Genomic DNA, 21,910 nt, shown 5'->3' with positions numbered 1-21,910 from the left:
AATGCAAAAAAAAAAAAACTTGAGTAGAGATGCTAAGATAAAATATGATTTCCACAAATAAAATTAAATATGTAGCTGATCTTGCAAGAAAGAAGGGAAAAAACCTTCAGATATCAGAAATAAAGAGAATTGAAAATCAGAGGGCTGGGGTTGTGGCTCAGCGGAAGAGCACTCACCTCTCACGTGTGAGACCCTGGGTTCGATCCTCAGCACCACATAAAAATAAACAAACAAATATATTGTGCCCATGTATAAATAAAAAAGTATTAAAAAAGAAAAGAAAATCAGAAAGGAAAACATAAATGTTGACATATCAGTTTTCTATGGGGATTATTTCCTAACATCTGAAGACAGGTCCTGACTACTCCTTTTATTTTTCTGGCAGGTCACTGAATAAACAGGCCAACTGAAATATTCCCTTGGTTCTACAGCCAAATTCTCACTGCATCAGTTGACTGGGAAGTGACTGAATTACGTCAAACAGGTATCAATCTCCAAGACTTAATTCTGAACCTAACAATTCTTTCTCTGGGGGCTGGAGTTGTAGTTCAACGGTAGAGTGCTTGCCTCACATGTGTGAGGCACTGGGTTCGATTCTCTGCACCCCATATAAATAAGTAAATAAAGATCCATCAACAACTACAAAATATTTTTTAAAAAATATTTTCTGTGCTGACTTAATTAACAAGTAAAATTTTTTCAAGTGGTAAAATGTAATCAAAAGTGACAATGTTAATTATCTTTTCTAAGCTCAAGATAGTGTTTATTACTTGCATATGACCTTCACTGGGGTAATTATCATATCTCTCTAAAAAGATTAATCCATATTTCTGGACTTCCTGGTACTAAAAGCTATTCATGCTGGGCATAGTGGCTCACACCTGTAATCCCAGTTACTTAAGAGGCTGAGGTAGCAGAATCCCATATTCAAGCTCAGCTGAGGCAATTTAGTGAAACCCTGTCTCAAAAACAAACAAAAGAGCTGTGTGCTGTGGCACATGCCTTTAATCCCAGTGGCTCTGAGGGCTAAGGCAGGAAGATCGCAAGTTCAAAGACAGCCTCAGCAATTTAGGGAGCCCTAAGCAACTCAATGAGACTCTGTCTCTAAATAAAATACAAAAACAGCTGGGGATGTGGCTCAGTGGTTAAGCACCCCTGGGTTCAATCCCTACTACCAAAAAAAAAAACAAAAACAAAAACAAAAAACTCCCTAAAACTATCTATGTAGCCTTGACTGAAATATTCCCCCATCTCCTTGAAAAAATTCACCAAGCATTAATTTAAAACAATTCTGGAGGATTATAAATTACTAGCAGTCACCGACATATTTTTAAACTTTCTGCTTGCAATTCTCACTCCAAAAATTAAAACTAATTATTTAGTTAAATGTTTTTGTTAAGTGAAGCTATAGTGATTGAAAGAACTTCATCAGATTAAACTAAAAATGCCACTTTATTTTCATATTTGCATTCATCTTATCTTCACATTATAGCTATATAATAGAAAATGATTGAAACTATTAAAAGAATTTTACCAGAAGTCATTAACTCTCACATCATTTTTTAAAATGAAGGAGAGCAACATAAATCCTGCAATTGGAGTTGAAACTCATCAGTAGTTTTATGATACTAAGTGTGCTATTAACAGAAATCTGGATAGAGTTCAAATGAATAAAAAGGAAACGAAAATTAAAGATCATTCTTTTAATTAAGACAGGGATGGGAATATTATTCTCAAACAGAGCAGAGCTCCTCACTAAAGCATGAATCTGTCCTCTCCTACTCATAAGTAAAGGGAGTTTGATTAATTTTTAAGGTAAAATGAAGTTGCAAATTATAGGCAAAGATGTGGGATTTTTTATGATGAGGAAACAGGTAATGTGGAGTAATATGCTATCTATGAAGATGGCTTCAATAATTTAAAGCAGTGTCTAGGGCTGAGATTTTCACTATAATTCATGAACATATCTATTAAGTACCCTTTACTCTCCCTTCATTCCCACAACCAGGAAAAGGAAATGCAGAATTTCAGATCCTTCCATCTTTCATAAGTGTTGAAGAATTATCGTTTGTTACTCTCTTCATTCTTTTCTCAACTTGTGTTGTCCTCCAACCTCACAAGACAGTTTTAAAAATATCTATATATCTTCTGTATTTAGTTTTTTTTTTTTAGAGAGAGAGAGGAGAGAGAGAGAAATTTTTTTAATATTTATTTTTCAGTTTTTGGTGGACACAACATCTTTATTTTATTTTATGTGGTGCTGAGGATCGAACCCAATGCCCCGCGCATGCCAGGCGAGCACGGTTACCACTTGAGCCACATCCCCAGCCCTGTATTTAGTTTTTTATAATGCTAAGTTTATTTCATTTTTATAAAGCTAGGTTCTCTTACCATTCTCTGTTAAAATTCTGTATCATCTGAGCAAAATGCTTTAAAGCCATTTAAATCAATATTATTTGGCAGAGAATAATTATATGTTAATAGAGGGCGGATAGGGATGCTAATCTCTAAAATGTATAGATGGATAAAGGTTAGGAAGAAATACGTAACAATGAACATAACTGTTAAAAGTAATGAGATCATGAAGATTTGTTTTTACTTCCTAAATTTTTTATAAATTTTACATTATACTTAAAAATTTTTTTTTAGTTGTAGATGGACAGAATACTTTTATTTATTTTTATGTGGTGCTGAGGATTGAACCAGTGCCTTACATGTGCAAGGCAAGTGCTCCACCACTGAGCCATAGCTCACATTATACATTTTCTCAAAGCTCAAATAATATCTTCCCTAAAAGCCTTCATAGTTGAAAATACTTTTCTTAAAATCAGAGGATCATTCACACAGCATTTATTACATACTATCTTGTATCTGAAGTAATACATTTTATGAATTTTTCCACTATAAAAATTGTGAAAAGAGGCTGGCACGGTGGCAATGCCTATAATCCCAGTGATTTGGGTGGTTGAAGCAGGAGGATGGAAAGTACAAGGCTAGTCTCAACAATTTAGTGAGACCTTCAGCAAAAATAAATAAAAATTAAAAAGGGTTAGGGATGAGCTCAGTGGTTTCCAAACAAAAAAAAGTCAAAAAACTGTGAGATTTCAAAACCTAAGAAACTAATCTATTCATTAACTTTCTATCTATTCATTATCTTTCTAATGAATCCAGCAGGATGCAGAGCAAATACTGAGAGCTGACAACTCTGGACTGACAACAAACCTTCCTACACAAGCTGAAAATAGAAATAAAGCATCTTATTGAAAGCAAAGAAGAGTTTGCCTTTTTCATCCCCATCCCCTTTCCCAACCTGGGTACAAGAACACTGGCTGCCAGACCAGTACCCACCAATAAGGAGACAGGAAGACTCCTCATTAGGTAGACTGACTGACCCAAAGGAAAGATACACTATAAAACCAATACGTGAGAAATCCACAATGAAATGGTAGGATCAGATGATCCTATTATGAGATTCTCCTCTCGACAGTAACTACCACTCATGTAGAGAAAGTATGCCACCAAATATGTTAGGAAAAAGGAAGACAAGAAATTAGGGAAACAGTGGATTCAAAAGAGAAAAGAGATGAACAGAAGTTCCACAAGGATGACAAATGGAAGCCCAGAGATGATGGCTGTACAGCACACCAAGAGGCTAAGGAATGGGTAGCAATCTATATACTTATGATAATTTCATATATATATATATATATATATATATATATATACACATATATATATACACACACATACATACACACATACACGTCTTTTTTTTTACTGCATCAAGTGCTTTTAAAGCTCTGACAGTTTGCAATTAAATTTGTGATAAGTGTACAGAAAACTAAAGCAAACAAAAAATTTGCAATAGCTAACTAAAAACATGGTACAATGATTCAATGTGAATTATACTATATATAGTATGATTGTGTAAACAGTGAATATTTATTTAAGAAAACAATTACTAGGAAGGGAGGGAGCAATATAAATATACTTTTTTTTTTTTTTTGAGCAACATATGACTTAGACCCAGGTTGGGGAGGGGGACGGGGATGAAAAGGGCAAACTCTTCTTTGCTTTCAATAAGTACTTTATTCCTACTTTCAGCTACTGTAGAAAGGTTTGTTGTCAGTCCATTTTGAGCAAAAATAATCTATGGTGACCATATTTTCCAAACTAAAAATCAGATCCTATGGATTGACAGAAGTTTTCTACTTCTTTTGTATAAATTTATTCTAAACCATTTACAATTATATAAAAGGTAGATCTTTTTTACTAGGAAATAAAATAGATAAAATCAGAACTGTCTTAAAATCTAGAATATATGATTGCTATACATTTGTTATGATAAGTTAAAACTGTTCGGGAATGGGCCTGGGTTGTGGCTCAGTGGTAGAGTGTTTGCCTACCATGCGTGAGGCATGGGGTTGGATCCCTGGCACCACATAAAAATAATCAAATAAAGTAAAGGTACTATATCCATCTACAACTAAAAAAAATATTTAAAAAAATAAATAAATAAAACTGTTCAGGAGTTTTGGATGGTAACAACTATGATAACAAACAAACAAACAAAAAACAATACCCAGAACCTTTAGATTGGAGAGAGCAGTGGTTTTCCAACTATATTCCCTGAACCAGTAGTAAGAACATCACTTGGGAATGTATTGCAGATGTGATTTTTTTGAACCTATGGAATCAGATACTCTTAGGTAATCTGTGTTTTTAACAAACTCTCCAGATGATTCTGATGGACACAAAACTGAGAACCATAGGTATAGCTAGGTGTGGTGGAGTTTGCTCACTCTCATAACAGAATGAGCAACAACCAGCATCTAAGACTGGTGGTGCACACCTATAATCCTAAAGGCTCAGAAGGCTGAGTCAGGAGGATCACAAGTTCAAAGCCAGCCTCAGCAATATAGCAAGGCCCTAAGTAACTCAGTAACATCTTGTCTCAAAATAAAATATAAAATCAACCTCTGATACAAAACATACACACACACACACACACACACACACACAAAAAGAAAATCCATAGGCATATAGCAAACGGCATGGGGATGAGTAAGGAAAGTACTATCATTAATATAGTTACATTTAGAATAATAATAAACTTTGTTCAGTTAGTACTATGTAATTTTGAAGAAAGAACAGTTCATCATTACTTTATATCATAACACTACTTTTAAATGTGACAGTACCATATCTGTTGATTTATGAACAGAATATCTCTGGAAAGATCCACATGAAGCTGATAACATTGATTACTAAAAGGTTAAACATACAGGTAGATGGAAAGCTTTGGCAAAAACTTCAAATGTTGCTGAATGAATACAGACCCAGGCTGGGGCTCAGCCGTAACGCACTTGCCTGGCAGGTGTGAGGCACTGGGTTCAATTCTCAGCACCACATATAAATAAATAAAATAAAGGTCTATCAAAAAAAAAAAAGAATATAGACCAACTAAAACATTTCTGTATTATTGATGGGTTTAAACTGGTACAATCACTATGGAAACCATTTGTCAGCTTTTTATAAAGTCAAACATATCCTACTCTATGACCCAGAAATCCCATCTTTAGGTATTTACACAAGAGAAATGAAAACATATATTCATAAAAAAGATTTGTAGATGTTCACAGTGGGTTTGTTCATAATAGCCAAAAGCTGGAAACAATCAAAGTGTCCCTCAAAGGAGAATGAATAAACATCTGGTTTGTACACAGGAATAGTGTTCAGCAAGGAATAGTACTCATCAATAAAAGAAGTGAGCTAAGGATACAACCACGCGTGTGACTCTCAAACATATTATGTCAAAAAAGAAACAAGACTTAAAAGAAAAAGAAGGTACAATTCCATTCATATGAAATTCCAGAACAGCTAATCCATGGTTATAGGAGTTGCCTATGGAGAATGGAGAAGAGCAGTGGACTGGTAGAGGACCCAAGGGAGCAGTCCAGAGTCATAGAAATATTCTATATCTTAATCAGATTGCTGGCCATGCACACTATTAAAAATCATCAAATTGTACATTTAAAAATCTGTCGTTTCACGGTGAATTTTATTCCTCCTCACCCAAACCCCCCAAAATGAAAAAGCCAGAATAAAGAGATTTTCAAACAAAAACAGAAAGTTATTACCAGCAAATATTCAGAAATTCTAGAGAGTGTACCTTAGCTGGAAAAAAAAATGTGATCCCAAATGGAAAGCAAGAAGAAATGACAAAAATGGTGAAATATGTAACAGACATTAACTGTAAAAAATGACAGTGATAATGATGATTGATGATGATGTGTGTTCACACTTGTTTAATTAATTTCCATTCCACTTTGGATTCAGTTCCAAGTTTTTTGTTGTTGTTCTTTTGTGTGTGTGTGTGTGTGTGTGTGTGTGTGTGTGGTGCTGGAGATTGAACCCTTGTGCATGCAAGGCAAGCACTCTACCAACTGGGCTATATCCCCATCCCTCAGTTCCAAGTCTTAACACGGCTCTCCTCTCCAGCCTCATCTCATGACCTTCTCTGTTCTTCTTCATCTCATCTTTTGCATATGCAGTTCTGTTTACCGAGAAGTCTACTGCTCCACTCCTCACCTAACGCCTATTCATCCTTAGTTTCAGTTTCAATGTGACTTCAGCCTTCTCTGACACTCTCCCCTCCTCTCCATCACACAAGATTAATTATATTATATGCTTACATCTTACATTCCTTTTCCTTCTCGATGTTTATAAAATATGGATGTACGATTATTGATTTAATGTCCTTCTAGGCTCTAAATTCGGTAAAATCTAATCTGTTGTCCATCATTATTTTTTTAAATATTTTTTTAGTTGTTGATGGACCTTTATTTTATTTATTTATATGTGGTGCTGAGAATCAAACCCACTGCCTCATGCATGCTGGGCAAGCACTCCCCACTGAGCTACAGCCCCAGCCCCTATTGTCCATCATTATTAGCTCAAGCCCTGACCAAATGCCTGACACACAGTAAGAGTAAATGGTCGACAAATATTTGTTAAGCCACTACAGAATTCAAGCACTTCAGAGGCCCATCTAAAAGTATAAAAAGAAAAGAGAGAAAAAAAAGAACAATGACAGTCAACAATACACCTGCTCCACTCATCATCTCCCTAAAGAGTCTTTTCAGTTAAAGGGTTTCACTTGGACAACCTTTTGCAGCAAAAAAGTGGAAAGACCAAGTTTTGTGTACTGAAGAGACCTGAGTTTCAATCTCAGATCTGCTAACTACTGAGAGGAAGTTCTTGAGGAAACCAGTATCTCAGATTCCTTATCTGTAAAATGTGGATAATAGTATCTGCTTTCACAAGATTGTTGTGATGATTAAAGCTACAGTGTGAAAACATCTCACCTGGAACCTGGCACGCAGCAAGTGTTCAATTAAAGGCAGCTGTTATTATACTTAGGTGACTCTTTTCCCTGAAGATTATTTTCACTAATGCATCTTTATGCACTCCCATGATCATGTGCTTACATTATTCTCTTCAATGCCCCCAAATGATTCACATCAATGGAAACCAGACACTTTGATCAGGCCATGAATTATAATAATGGGCTATAGGCATATTAAATCCCCAAGACCTTCAGAAAAAAAAACTGACTGAAACCCTTTTGTTTGTGCTGTGCCTTACACCTTACATTTATCTCCAGAATTCTTCTATCCCCTCCATTCATTTATCCTCTTAAAATTTTGATAAGATTGGCAAAGGAGCCAGAATGAATAGAAACTTTAAGGAGGAAGAAGGTAGTAACATAGACTGCCACAGAGTTCAGCAGAATGGTGAATTTAGCAGTTCAAATCAGAAATCTGACTCAGGGTTCAGAGGTGGAGCACATGACCATGATTAACTGAATACCAGTTGTGTTCAATAGGTTCTTACATCTCTAGGTGCTGGAATGAAGACTGCTAGGGGATGGGAGAATCAGCAATTTGAATATCCTGCTCTCATAGAGGTTAAATAATTTTACAAGATCACCACGTTAAGTGACAGGAACAGAATTTCAACCTAGTCAAATCGCATTTGCTCCTGCACTCGCCCTTTATAATTCATATAATTCATATAATTATATAAATTTATTTATATAAATTTATTTTTAATTTATATAATTCATAATTTATATAATTTCAGCTCCAAGATTCTACTCCTATGCAACATATGAATTCCTAACAGTTAACTGTTTTATGTGTGTGTGTAACACACACGTACATGTCCTTCTCTTCTGTTCCTTGTGCAAAGGAGTAAACAACAGGCCCACCATAGGGAGAGAGGAGTGTGAGTTGTTTGGGGGAGATGCATGGTCCTCATTTTTACCAGCAGGGGACACCGAGAGGAGGAAGGTGCCATATGGAGATGTATCAGTAGGGTGCCCACCAGAGGAGGGTGAGGCATAGAAATGCAACAGTAGTATTCCCACTTGCATTCAAGGATGCAAAGAGTTGGAAGGGGGACACCGAAGTCCCACAGTTGTTTGCATGGCTGGGAAATTAGTTTCATTGAACGTATTAGTAGATAAATTAAATAAATAAGTAAATATATTAAGGATAATGAAAGTCAGATTTTCACCGTTAGAAATGAAACTTAGAACAGACCCGACAGAAAAGATGGCGGCGGGAAGTAAGCCGCTCCGTGCTCCGCGCCACCGCGTCTGAAAAGATGAGGTAAAGATCATTAAAGGAGATCTGTCGACAAAAGCCCAGCACTGTGTCAAGAAAGGGGCCTAGGTGGAGTGAATCTGCCACGAATCCAGCCAAGGTGGAGGGAGTCCATCACGACTTCAGCGCGAGCAGTAAGGCTGCAGCCCCAGCTGCACGGCTCTATCGGCCCCATCTCCTTCTCCTCTCCGCCTCTCCGCCTTGCTTCTCCCCAGCTGTCTCTCCTCCCAAGCTCAGTCTCTAAATCTAGATCTCAATTTCTTTCCTCCACCCCGCCCGCTCTCCCGTGTCCAGTACCGGCCCGCGCGGCCCCGAGGCGCCGCCTCCCCTCCCCCAACCCGCACTCCCTCCCCGGGGTCCCGAAGGCCGCTGCCACCGCCGCTGCCGCCGCCGCCGCCTCCCGAGTTGCACCATAGAGCAGACTCTTCACCGCGCGAGTGAGCTGCCGAATTAAATGAAACAGCTGATAAGATGAGTGACAATTTAAAATCCAAGTGATCCAAGAACATGCACTGAGCCCTGATCGGCTGAATTCAAACTCCCGGTCACCTGCTTCCCGCAGACAAACAGCTATGACTCAGCATTAATCCATCCGGCTGAAACAACTGGTCAGCCCTTCTCATCCTACGAAGGTAAATGCCTACCGAGCCTTCATAAGTAGTGGCCACAGGTTTGAAACGGGGCTTGGGAGAGAAGGACCCACCCGTTGCATTGGTCGCCCGGCAAAGGGAAACGACGTCATCAGACTGCTGCGGAGGAGATAACTTCATTGAAACTTGCACTACAGGTGTGTGATCCCCTAGCCTTCCCTGTCCACACATCGGGGAAACCTTAAGGGCCCCTCCCAGCTCTCCCGTGAGTGCGACAGCCAGCCCGAGGGAATCAGAGGTGGTGCGGGACCCGCGGCGCGGAACTACCGCTCCCACCAGGGCTGACTGCTGAGGTCTCTTGCACCAGCTACGGGGAAGTGGATACCGGAGGGCAAGTAAAATCCGCTGAGGAGTCTCAGCCCCAAGCTCTACAAACTTAGGGTCTGAGGGAATGGCAAACTGGAAGAATGTGCCCAGTCCTTCATGAAAACAGGGCTCCCGGGAGCAGCAGACCTGGCGTGTAGCCAGTATTGTGGTGAGAGGGGCCTGGCTAGAGAAAAAGTGGGAAGTGACTAGACACAAGAGGAGGCCCTAGACACTCAGGATTGGAGACTCGCCCAGTCTGGGAGGAGCTGCTGCACAGTGATTGGTTCCCGCGTATTGACAGGAGAAACTTGGCCTGGTGGGCACAGCGCCACCTACTGGAAGAGAAGTTAATCAAACTCTAAGACTGCATTTATTAGTTTGTTTTTTTCTTTTCTTTTTTCTTTTTCTTTTCTCTTTTTTTTGATTTGGGTTTTTCTTTCATTTTCATTTTTCTTTCTTGTTGTTTTATTAATTTTTTTTTACAAAATATTTTTTTAATTTTTTTTCTACTAATTTTAATTTTAATTTTTTAAATTATTATTATTATTATTATTTAAATTTTTTTCTTTTTTTAGTTCCTATTTTTTTCTTCTTTAGTCTTTTCATTTTTCTTATCCCCCTTTCCTTGAATTCTACCTGCCTACTCTCATTCTCTTTAGTGACTTCTTCCCTTCCCTTCAAATACCTTTCCTCCCAAGCATCAAATTAATTTATAGGAGTAAACAGTAACTCAGCAGTCAAACAGAACAAGAAGTAACATGAGCAGCTTCAAAAAACAAGGAAGAAAAGGAGTACAAACAATGCAGGACAGCCTAAATATTCAGGAGGACCTAGAGTCATCAGAAAAATGGTCATATAAAGAACTCAAGGAACACCTAAGACAGATGGAATGGAACCTTAAAGAGGATACGAGACAGCAAATTCAAGCAGCGAAGGAACACATTGAAAATGAATTACATAAACAGATAAAATAAGAAGTTAAGCATCTTTATCAGGAGATAGAGATTATAAAAAATAATCAAACAATAATTCTAGAAATGAAGGAAACTATAAACCAAATTAAAAACTCAATTGAGAGTATCACTAACAGAGTGGAGCAAGTAGAAGCTAGAACGTCAGATAATGAAGACAAAATATATCATCTTGAAAAGAGTCTAGCCAACTCAGAAAGGCTGGTAAAAAATCACAAGAAAAACATCCAAGAGTTATGGGATAACATAAAAAAACCAAACTTACGAGTCATCGGGATAGAAGAAGGTACAGAGATTCAAACCAAGGGAATGAGTAACCTGCTGAATGAAATAATTACAGAAAACTTTCCAGAAATAAAAAAGGAAACAGATATACAAATTGAAGATGCATACAGGACACCGAACACACAAAATCACAGTAGACCAACGCCAAGACACATTGTTATGAAGATATCCCATATACAGAACAAAGAGAAAATATTAAAAGCTACAAGAGAAAGGAGACACATTACATTCAGGGGTAAACCAATAAGGTTAACAACGGATTTTTCATCACAGACGCTGAAAGCAAGAAGGTCATGGAACAATGTATTTCAAACATTGAAAGACAATGGATGCCAACCAAGAATTCTGTATCCAGCAAAATTAAGCTTCAGGTATGACAACGAAATAAAAATCTTTCATGATAAACAAGAGTTAAAAGAATTTGCAGCCAGAAAACCAGCATTGCAAAGCATTTTGAGCAAAACACTACACGAAGAAGAAATGAAAAACAATAACCAAAACCATCAGTGGGAAGTGCCTCAGTAAAGACAGAGGGCGAGGAGAAAGACAATCATGGAGAAACAAACTAAAATTTTTTAAAAAAAGGATAAACAATCAAACATGGATGGAAGTTCAAACCATATATCAATAGTAACTCTGAATGTTAATGGCTCAAACTCTCCAATAAAGCGACATAGGCTGGTATCATGGATTAAAAAAACAAATCCAACAATATGCTGCCTCCAGGAGACACATCTGATTGGAAAAGACATACACAGGCTGAAGGTGAAAGGATGGGAAAAAATATACCACGCACACGGTCCTCGTAAACAAGCAGGGGTGGCCATCCTCATATCGAATAAAATCGACTTCAAGACTAAGTTAATCAAAAGGGATAAAGAAGGTCATTATATACTGTTAAAAGGAACCATTCACCAACAAGACATAACAATTATCAATATTTACACACCAAATAATGGTGCTGCGACATTCATAAAACAAATTCTCCTCAAGTTCAAGAATCAAATAGACCACAACACAATAATTATGGGAGACTTCAACACATCTCTCTCACCATTGGACAGATCCTCCAAACAAAAGTTGAATAAAGAAACTATAGAACTCAATACCACAATCAATAATCTAGACTTAACTGACTTATATAGAATATATCAACCATCATCAAATAGCTATACTTTTTTCTCAGCAGCACCTGGATCCTTCTCAAAAATAGACCATATATTATGCCATAGGGCAACCCTCAGTAAATATAAAGGGGTGGAGATAATATCATGCATTTTATCTGATCATAATGGAATGAAACTGGAAATCAATGATAAAAGAAGGAAGGAAAAATCCTACATCACATGGAAAATGAACAATATGTTACTGAATGATCAATGGGTTACAGAAGACATAAAGGAGGAAATCAAAAAATTCTTAGAGATAAATGAAAATACAGACACAACATATCGGAATCTATGGGACACAATGAAAGCAGTTTTAAGAGGAAAATTCATCGCCTGGTGGTCATTCCTCAAAAAAAGAAAAAACCAACAAATAAATGAGCTCACACTTCAACTCAAAGCCCTAGAAAAGGAAGAGCAAAACAACAGCAAATGTAGCAGAAGGCAAGAAATAATTAAAATCAGAGCGGAAATCAATGAAATTGAAACAAAAGAAACTATTGGAAAAATTAACAAAACTAAAAGTTGGTTCTTCAAAAAAATAAATAAGATCAACAGACCTTTAGCCATGCTAACGAAGAGAAGAAGAGAGTGAACTCAAATTACTAACATACGGGATGAAAAAGGCAATATCACAACAGATGCTACAGAAATACAGAAGACAATTAGAAATTATTTTGAAAACCTATATTCCAATAAAATAGAGGATCGTGAAGACATCAATAAATTTCTTAAGTCATATGATTTGCCCAGACTGAGTCAGGAGGATACACACAATCTGAACAGACCAATATCAATGGATGAAATAGAAAAAGCCATCAAAAGACTACCAACCAAGAAAAGCCCAGGACCGGATGGGTATACAGCGGAGTTTTACAAAACCTTTAAAGAAGAATTAATACCAATACTTTTCAAGTTATTTCAGGAAATAGAAAAAGAGGGAGCTCTTCCACATTCATTCTATGAGGCCAACATCACCCTGATTCCGAAACCAGACAAAGACACCTCAAAGAAAGAAAACTACAGACCAATATCTCTAATGAACCTAGATGCAAAAATCCTCAATAAAATTCTGGCGAATCGAATACAAAAACACATCAAAAAAATTGTGCACCATGATCAAGTAGGATTCATCCCTGGGATGCAAGGATGGTTCAACATACGGAAATCAATAAATGTTATTCACCACATCAATAGACTTAAAGATAAGAACCATATGATCATCTCGATAGATGCAGAGAAAGCATTCGACAAAGTACAGCATCCCTTTATGTTCAAAACATTAGAAAAACTAGGGATAACAGGAACTTACCTTGACACTGTAAAAGCTATCTATGCTAAGCCTCAGGCTAGCATCATTCTGAATGGACAAAAGTTGAAGGCATTCCCTCTAAAATCCGGAACAAGACAGGGATGCCCTCTATCTCCACTTCTATTCAATATAGTTCTCGAAACACTGGCCAGAGCAATTAGACAGACGAAAGAAATTAAAGGCATAAAAATTGGAAAAGAAGAACTTAAATTATCACTATTTGCAGATGACATGATTCTATACCTAGAAGACCCAAAAGGGTCTACAAAGAAACTACTAGAACTAATAAATGAATTCAGCAAAGTGGCAGGATATAAAATCAACACGCATAAATCAAAGGCATTTCTGTATATCAGCGACAAAACTTCTGAAATGGAAATGAGGAAAAACACTCCATTCACAATATCCTCAAAAAAAAAATAAAATACTTGGGAATCAACCTAACAAAAGAGGTGAAAGATTTATACAATGAAAACTACAGAACCCTAAAGAGAGAAGTAGAAGAAGATCTTAGAAGATGGAAAAACATACCCTGTTCATGGATAGGCAGAACTAACATCATCAAAATGGCGATATTACCAAAAGTTCTCTATAGATTTAATGCAATGCCAATCAAAATCCCAACGGCATTTCTTGTAGAAATAGATAAAGCAATCATGAAATTCATATGGAAAAATAAAAGACCCAGAATAGCAAAAGCAATTCTAAGCAGAAAGTGTGAATCAGGCGGTATAGCGATACCAGATTTCAAACTATATTACAGAGCAATAGTGACAAAAACAGCATGGTACTGGTACCAAAACAGGCGGGTGGACCAATGGTATAGAATAGAGGACACAGAGACTAATCCACAAAGTTACAACTATCTTATATTTGATAAAGGGGCTAAAAGCATGCAATGGAGGAAGGATAGCATCTTCAACAAATGGTGTTGGGAAAACTGGAAATCCATATGCAACAAAATGAAACTGAATCCCTTTCTCTTGCCATGCACAAAAGTTAACTCAAAATGGATCAAGGAGCTTGATATCAAATCAGAAACTCTGCGTCTGATAGAAGAAAAAGTTGGCTCCGATCTACAGATTGTGGGGTCGGGCTCCAAATTCCTTAATAGGACACCCATAGCACAAGAGTTAACAACTAGAATCAACAAATGGGACTTAATTAAACTTAAAAGTTTTTTCTCAGCAAAAGAAACAATAAGAGAGGTAAATAGGGAGCCTACATCCTGGGAACAAATTTTTACTCCTCACACTTCAGATAGAGCCCTAATATCCAGAGTATACAAAGAACTCAAAAAATTAGACAATAAGATAACAAATAACCCAATCAACAAATGGGCCAAGGACCTGAACAGACACTTCTCAGAGGAGGATATACAATCAATCAACAAGTACATGAAAAAATGCTCTCCATCTCTAGCAGTCAGAGAAATGCAAATCAAAACCACCCTAAGATACCATCTCACTCCAGTAAGATTGGCAGCCATTATGAAGTCAAACAACAAGTGCTGGCGAGGATGTGGAGAAAAGGGTACACTTGTACATTGCTGGTGGGACTGCAAATTGGTGCGGCCAATTTGGAAAGCAGTTTGGAGATTCCTGGGAAAGCTGGGAATGGAACCACCATTTGACCCTGCTATTGCCCTTCTTGGACTATTCCCTGAAGACCTTAAAAGAGCATGCTACAGGGATTCTGCCACATCGATGTTCATAGCAGCACAATTCACAATAGCTAGACTGTGGAACCAACCCAGATGCCCTTCAATAGATGAATGGATAAAAAAAATGTGGCATCTATACACAATGGAGTACTATGCAGCAATAAAAAATGACAAAATCATAGAATTTGCAGGGAAATGGATGGCACTAGAGCAGATTATGCTTAGTGAAGCTAGCCAATCCCTAAAAAACAAATGCCAAATGTCTTCTTTGATATAATGAGAGCAACTATGAACAGAGCAGGGAGGAAGAGTAGGAAGAAAAGATTAACATTAAACAGAGACATGAGATGGGAGGGAAAGGGAGAGAAAAGGGAAATTGCATGGAAATGAAGGGAGACCCTCATTGCTATACAAAATTACATATAAGAGGTTGTGAGGGGAATGGGAAAATAAACAAGGAGAGAAATGAATTACAGTAGATGGGGTAGAGAGAGAAGTTGGGAGGGGAGGGGAGGGGGGATAGTAGGGGATAGGAAAGGTAGCAGAATACAACAATTACTAATAGGGCATTATGTAAAATTGTGGATGTGTAACCGACGTGATTCTGCAATCTGCATTTGGGGTAAAATTGGGGGCTCATAACCCACTTCAATCTCATGTATGAAATATGATATGTCAAGAGCTTTGTAATGTTGTGAACAACCAATAAAAAAAAAAAAAGAAATGAAACTTATAGCTACAAAGGTATATTAAATTGCTAGTTTTGAATAATTTTAAAACAGTATGAATTAATGATTTTGAAGTAAATATACAAATTAACATAGCTGTAGATGTATGTGTGTTCGGTGCACACCCACACAAAACTTCTTAACCATGTTCACTGACACAGTTGAAGAGCACATTCCAGGAGCAATGAGCCCACTAAAGACTCAGATTTGGGTTTCTAAAACCCATTTTTACCAGATAGAATGAGCACTCCTAAGAAAATGGCTGATTCCAGACAGAACTGTACCAGGAAAAGTATATAAAGTAATGAAGTGTTCAAGAAATGACGGGGACTTGTTATAAGGGCCTAGAACTCTCCATGAAAGCACTCCCACTGACCTCTGGTATAATTGGAACAACAAAATATTTAATGACAGTAATCAATTACAACCCATTGAATACTGTGGGATTCCACAAGTCTGCTGATATAAATAAATAGATAGATGATAGATAGATAGATAGATAGATCGATGGATGGATGGATGAATGGGAGGAAATAAAAGGTTCTACTTGCACAGAATGCCAACTAATAATATTTGAAATAAAATATAGAAGTGTTTGATTCAGACAGAATTAATCAATATATGCTAAAACTGGGAATGAATTTTGATGAGGAACAGGATATTGACACAGCCTCAGAATATGTGCCCACAAAATAGTAATCACTTGTTATGGTTTAAATATTTTGTATCCCCAAAAGCTCATGTGTGAGACAATGCAATAAGGCTTAGAGGGGAAATGATTAGGTTATGAAAGCCTTGACCTAATTAGCAAATTAATCCCCTGATAGGGATTAAATTAGTGGTAACTATAGGCAGGTAGGGTACTGGAGGAGAGGGTCCCTAGGGCATGCCTTTGAGGGTATATATTTTTGTCCTTGGGGGGCGGGGTGGGCGGATAGCGCACTTTCATGCTCTTTCTTTCTGCTTCCTACTGCTGTGTCTCCAGCTGCTTTCCTCTACAACCCTCTTCCCCCATGATGATCAGTCTCACCTTGAGCCCTGAAGAATGAAGTGGCTGTCTATGGACTGAGAGGCCCCAAATAAACTTTTCCTCCTTTAGTTGTTCCTGTCAGGTCTTTTGATCACAACAGCAAAAAAAGGATGACTGAAACACCACTTATAAAGAGAGAAATGGTCAAATTACAGAGAAATCTGGCAGGCACCAAAGTGACCAAGTGATTAAAGTTACCGCTGACAGTGAAGGGACAAGTCAACATCATGTACCCCCTGACGTAATGCACTGAGAAGAACACAGCATCATTTCTGTGATTCCTGCCAAGAAAACATGACCTTAACATAATCATGAGGAAACACTAAACAGATGTCACAGGATGTGCAGCCTGTATTCATTATAGCTGTCAAGGGTAACAAAGATAGAGGAACTATTACAGGTTAGAAAAGACTGCAAAGACACGACAAGCAAATACAACATATGTTCCTAGATGGGATCTTGGGTCAGAAAGAAAAAGAGAAATTATTAAAATACTTATCAAAACTTACATGGTTATCTGTGGATTAGATGGTATTGTATCAATACTGATTTCCTAGCTTGGAGGATTATATGGTTATGCTGGACCGTGTTATTGTTTTAGAAAAATACTCACTAGAATGTTTAAAGATGATAGGGATGTGTCTAAAGCTTACCCTTGAGTGCTCAGGAAAAAAAAAAAAAAATGGGGAAAAAGGTTACGGAACAATGGTGGTGAGATGTCAAATTTGGAGAATCTGCAGGAGGATACTGAAGTTCTTCGTGCTATACTTTTCAATTTTCTGTTGGTTTAAAATAAAACAAAGTATTAAAAATAAACTATATTTGTTTATTTTAATAAAATATTATGACCCTGGAATTTGCAAAAAAGTGGTATTGGCAAAAACAATACATGAAAGATTGGGATAGATTAGTAACACAGCTGCTGCTGCTTCAACTATGCTTCTCCTTCCTTGTGTGCAGTTCATAGTTTTAGAAACTTTGTTCCCAGATTTAGTATGATGTCAAGACAGGCAGGCTCGGTCAACTCTGCCCAGCCTTAGTGGGTCCAGAAGTGTCAGAATATGCCCTTCTTAGTTACCCTGGTGTTTAGGTACTGCTGTAGCTATTGCCACGGGGGTATCCATTCTTCCATATTAGCAAACTATACTCCCAATCTGGCAGTAGAGACTTTCAACTCCTTTATCTTCTTTCTTCTTTGCCTTGTTTCAGTCAGGCTTCAGTTACAGGAAACAAAATCACTCTAAATTCTTTAAGAGGAAAGAAGTTCAATTCAGGGAATTTGGTGCTTACAAAATTGTTTGAAGAGCTGGAATAGGCTGTAGGTTGGACATCCAGAGGTGTGGAAAATTGCTGTAGAACCAGCCCACCTCAGAAGCTGCCACATCTGCTACAGCTGGATAGATAAAAATACACAGCTAGGGGCTGGGGTTGTGGCTCAGTGATGGAGTACTTGCCTAGTATGTGTGAGGCATTGGGTTCATTTCTCAGCACTACATAAAAATAAATAAGATAAAGTTTCAAAAAAATACATAGCTAACAGGGGCCAGCACCAGAATATAGTCAATCTAGACATCTGGAATCAAGGGCCACAAACTGCTACTTCTGCAACTTCCTATTGATACCTATAAAACAAGTTACCAGATACTGCAATACTTTTATAGAAAATTCAAGGTCTATATGACTATACCTGTCAGCAGAAAAATTAAAAGAATAAAACTATATGCTTCACTTTACTTCCACATCCCAACTCTCAAATAAGTGCATCTAATGGGGGAAACCTATTCCACATTCAGAACAATAACTGCAGAAGTCTGGAAAACGTGGTGTTTAGTTTTCCAGCCCCTACATAATTGGGAGGTTCACTGGAAGGAGCAAAAAGTGATGCTCAATTCCAATTCCCAGATCCATCATATTTCTTCCCACCAAAGATAAGAGTTATTCTCTACTGTTAATTCCAAGTGACTGTCAGACCAAATTACACATAAATTATGTTACACTTCTTCCTTAATTAACTAATGCTTTAATGGCAAAACTGTGCATGCAGACCCTCTTACAGAAAGATATTGTGGGAAAAGATGGCAACTCATGGAAAAGTGAAAGCCATTATGATCTAAACTTCAGCATACTTTAATTCTAATATGCTCCTACAGTGTGACTCAGCAGCTATTCACTACACACTGACTAAATGGCAATGCTATTCTATTCTATTTCTATTTCATTTTTCTGTTTCAGTTTCAAATCAGTAAGAATCATCTCCTTTTGCTGTAACAGAAAAGCTTCTCTACTTTTAATCAACAGCAGAGGGCTGCCTATTCCCAGATGAGATTTTGAGTTTCAGAGGTGGCAGAGGTGCAGTGTTCTTCTTCTTTAAAAGGGGAAGGGGGGGAGGGTTTTTGAAGGCCCCTTTTTACTTGTGATGGACTAGAAAATAAGTGGCAAATGATGGTGATGAGACAGAAACTGAAACCAGAAAATAAGCAACTTTCACATTTTGCACCAGATGGTGAGCTTCTTAAGACTGAGATTTGTCAGTCATTTCTCTCTCTGTATCCCCAGTGTCTAGCATAATGTATGACCCAGAGCAGACAGTTAATGCATGTGTGTTGAATAAATAATCCAAGTACAACGGAAGAAGTGGGGGATACTTTCTTATCATATCTCTTGTCTTCTTATCTCACTCTCTTCCTTAACATGGACAAAGTAAGACACAGGGAAATGAAAGGAAATTTGAATTATGGAACGCACAGCCCCACCATGGGAATAGGGTAGGCCTCATGCCAGGAAACTAAACTTCCCAGAATTACAAATCCTTCAGCAAGTTCAGGAAATCCTCATTTCGAGGGGTGAGGTTTCTAGTCCCAGTTGCTACTGATCACCCACTAAATGCCACAATTAGTATGATTTCATCTGGGCAGAGGGGTGAGAGGGATAATTGAGAACACAGATCCTGTATACCAAGAGGAAGAAAACAGATGGTGAATGATACCTTTGGCAATATTTTGTCTGTGATCAATTGGCTCTGCTGGAAGGAGATGAGATGAGAAATCTTGAATGATGGGGCCTATTTCTGAGTAGCAATGACAGAGAAGTAAAGTCCAAGGCCAGTCTGATTGCACTGGATGGTAGCCTAAAGTTCTCTGCACTACAGTTATGTAACAGGCAGGAAGATACAACTGATAAGAAGAAAGCTATCATGGGTGCAAAGCTGCATTACCTTCTTATGTCTTCTACAGCACAATAATGGGGGCACTGGCTAGAACATCCCATTTAGCTATAACATATTGATCACTGTTTCTGAGGAACTTCTAGCTGCTACCATCTGCCCCTTGTCACTTTGCTTGGCAATAACTATGAAATTAAATTTTTTTTTAATTTATTTTAACAGATACATAAAAACATTAAAAATGTACATTTTATGAGCTATTTCAATTGTATAGTGTTTAAATCATTTACCTCCTCAAACATTTATCATTTTCTATGGTGAAAACATTCACACTTCTTTTTCCTAGCATTGTGAAATATACAGTGCGTTATTATATCTACAGTCACCCTACTGTGCAATAGCACAACAGAACTTCTTGACCCTATCTAACTGTAACAGTAGCCACTGATCAACCCCTCCCCATTTCTCTCCATTCTCCCTAGCTTCTGGTAACCACCACTCTACTCTCAACTTCTATTAGATCGACATTTTTAGATTGCACATATGAGTGAGATCATGCAGTACTTGACTTTCTACGTCTGGCTTATTTCACTTAAAATGTTTCCCAGTTCCCTCTATGTTGTTGGAAACTACAAGATTTTAATCACATCACATAAGCATTTTCAAAATAACCTGAAATAACTTGCCTACACTAAAAAATTACTCAGTTTATAAGCAAGAAGATCTCAAGAGAAGTGTGAAAGACATCTAAAGGCACCAACTTGCTAAGAAAAGGCACTATTACCACACTATTGGAAAATACCTAAGAAAGCAATGTAAATTAGGCAAGCAACATAAATTGTCTTCTTCAAATCCTATAACTTCAGTGTTCAAAGTGAACAGCTGTGGGAGGTTCTTTAAAGTATTTATACTTTTTCACTTTATTTTTTAACAACGAAGATCATAAAACGAAGGGTGAATTTCCCACATTTGACACTTGTTGCTAAATAGGACGAAAATTCTTACTGCCTACGTTCCCATTCCTGTCTCCACTTAAGTGATTAAAAAGGGGTTCAGACAAAGAAGGAAAAGAAAATCAAACAACTAATGACAATTCACTCGAGTCTCCAGACCAAAGTTCATAAAGTTAAGTTGGCAGGGCCTCTGCCAGATAAGTCTACTCAACCGTGGGGATGCTAAGCACCAAGGAAATTGGCCCCACCCCCCAGGGAGTTCGCGGACCCCCCCCCGGGGGGGGGCAGGAAGGCGCTGCGGGTGATGTGCGTCCTTTCGGCGCACACAGCCAGCTCGCTGCCTCGCCCCCCTCCTCAACACTTCCTGAAGGAAACTGACAGGGAAGGCGGCGGCTCCAGGGAGGAGCGGGGTGTGGAGTTCACGGGCTTGCTCCTTACTGCAAGCCCCGTGAGCCCGCGTGCTCCAGGACGCCCCCACGGTGCCCAGGGCGCCTCGCGCACACCCCGGGCTCGCCCAGAGGGAGGAGGCGCAGACCGCAGAGCCTCTGGCCGCGGCCGCTGGCCCCACGGCTGCCTTCTCAGGTCCGACTGATGGACAGTGCGATGGGAAGCCCGCCCGTCACCCTCTGGGCCCCGCACCTCGTCCTCCAGGAGCCCGAACACCTCCACTGCGCAAGTTGCCATTTCCGAAAGCTTCCAGCAAACCGGACGCGCACCTCCCCGCCTAAGGCTGGGAACCGTAGTGCGGAGGAGGAGAAGAGAGAGGAGGCGGGGAGGAGTTGGAGGAAGAGGAGGAGGCGCTCCCCCTGCGGCTGCAGCGCCTCCCCCGGCAAGCTAGCGCTAGTGGCACGAGGCCGCGCGGCGGGAAAGGGCTGGCAGCGCGCGCTCCGCGGGCTGAGCGGTGGCGCGCGGGGCTGGGGGCGCGCCTATAGAGGCACTGCAGATGGGAGGGAGTGCGCATGGGGCTGGGGGCGGAGGGGCTCGCGGCGGGGAAGCGCGAGACGGGCTGGGGGC

At 38.8% G+C, this 21,910-nt stretch overlaps 1 protein-coding gene across 1 annotated transcript in view; it reads right to left on the bottom strand.

The window, feature by feature from the left end:
* Positions 1-21,674, bottom strand: part of NEDD4 (NEDD4 E3 ubiquitin protein ligase) — a 131,347-nt gene extending 109,673 nt beyond the window's left edge. Inside the window, exon 1 of the mRNA XM_081290320.1 lies at positions 21,536-21,674. Within this exon, the coding sequence (XP_081146446.1) occupies positions 21,536-21,580 (45 nt within the window). The 5' untranslated portion in view covers positions 21,581-21,674. The remainder of the gene's footprint in view (positions 1-21,535) is intronic.
* Between the last annotated feature and the right edge of the window lie 236 nt (positions 21,675-21,910).

Source organism: Spermophilus citellus (assembly GCF_964194105.1).
Source record: "Spermophilus citellus genome assembly, chromosome: 4".
Taxonomy (NCBI): Eukaryota; Metazoa; Chordata; class Mammalia; order Rodentia; family Sciuridae; genus Spermophilus; species Spermophilus citellus.
This window is presented reverse-complemented; position numbering and strand designations above follow the sequence as displayed.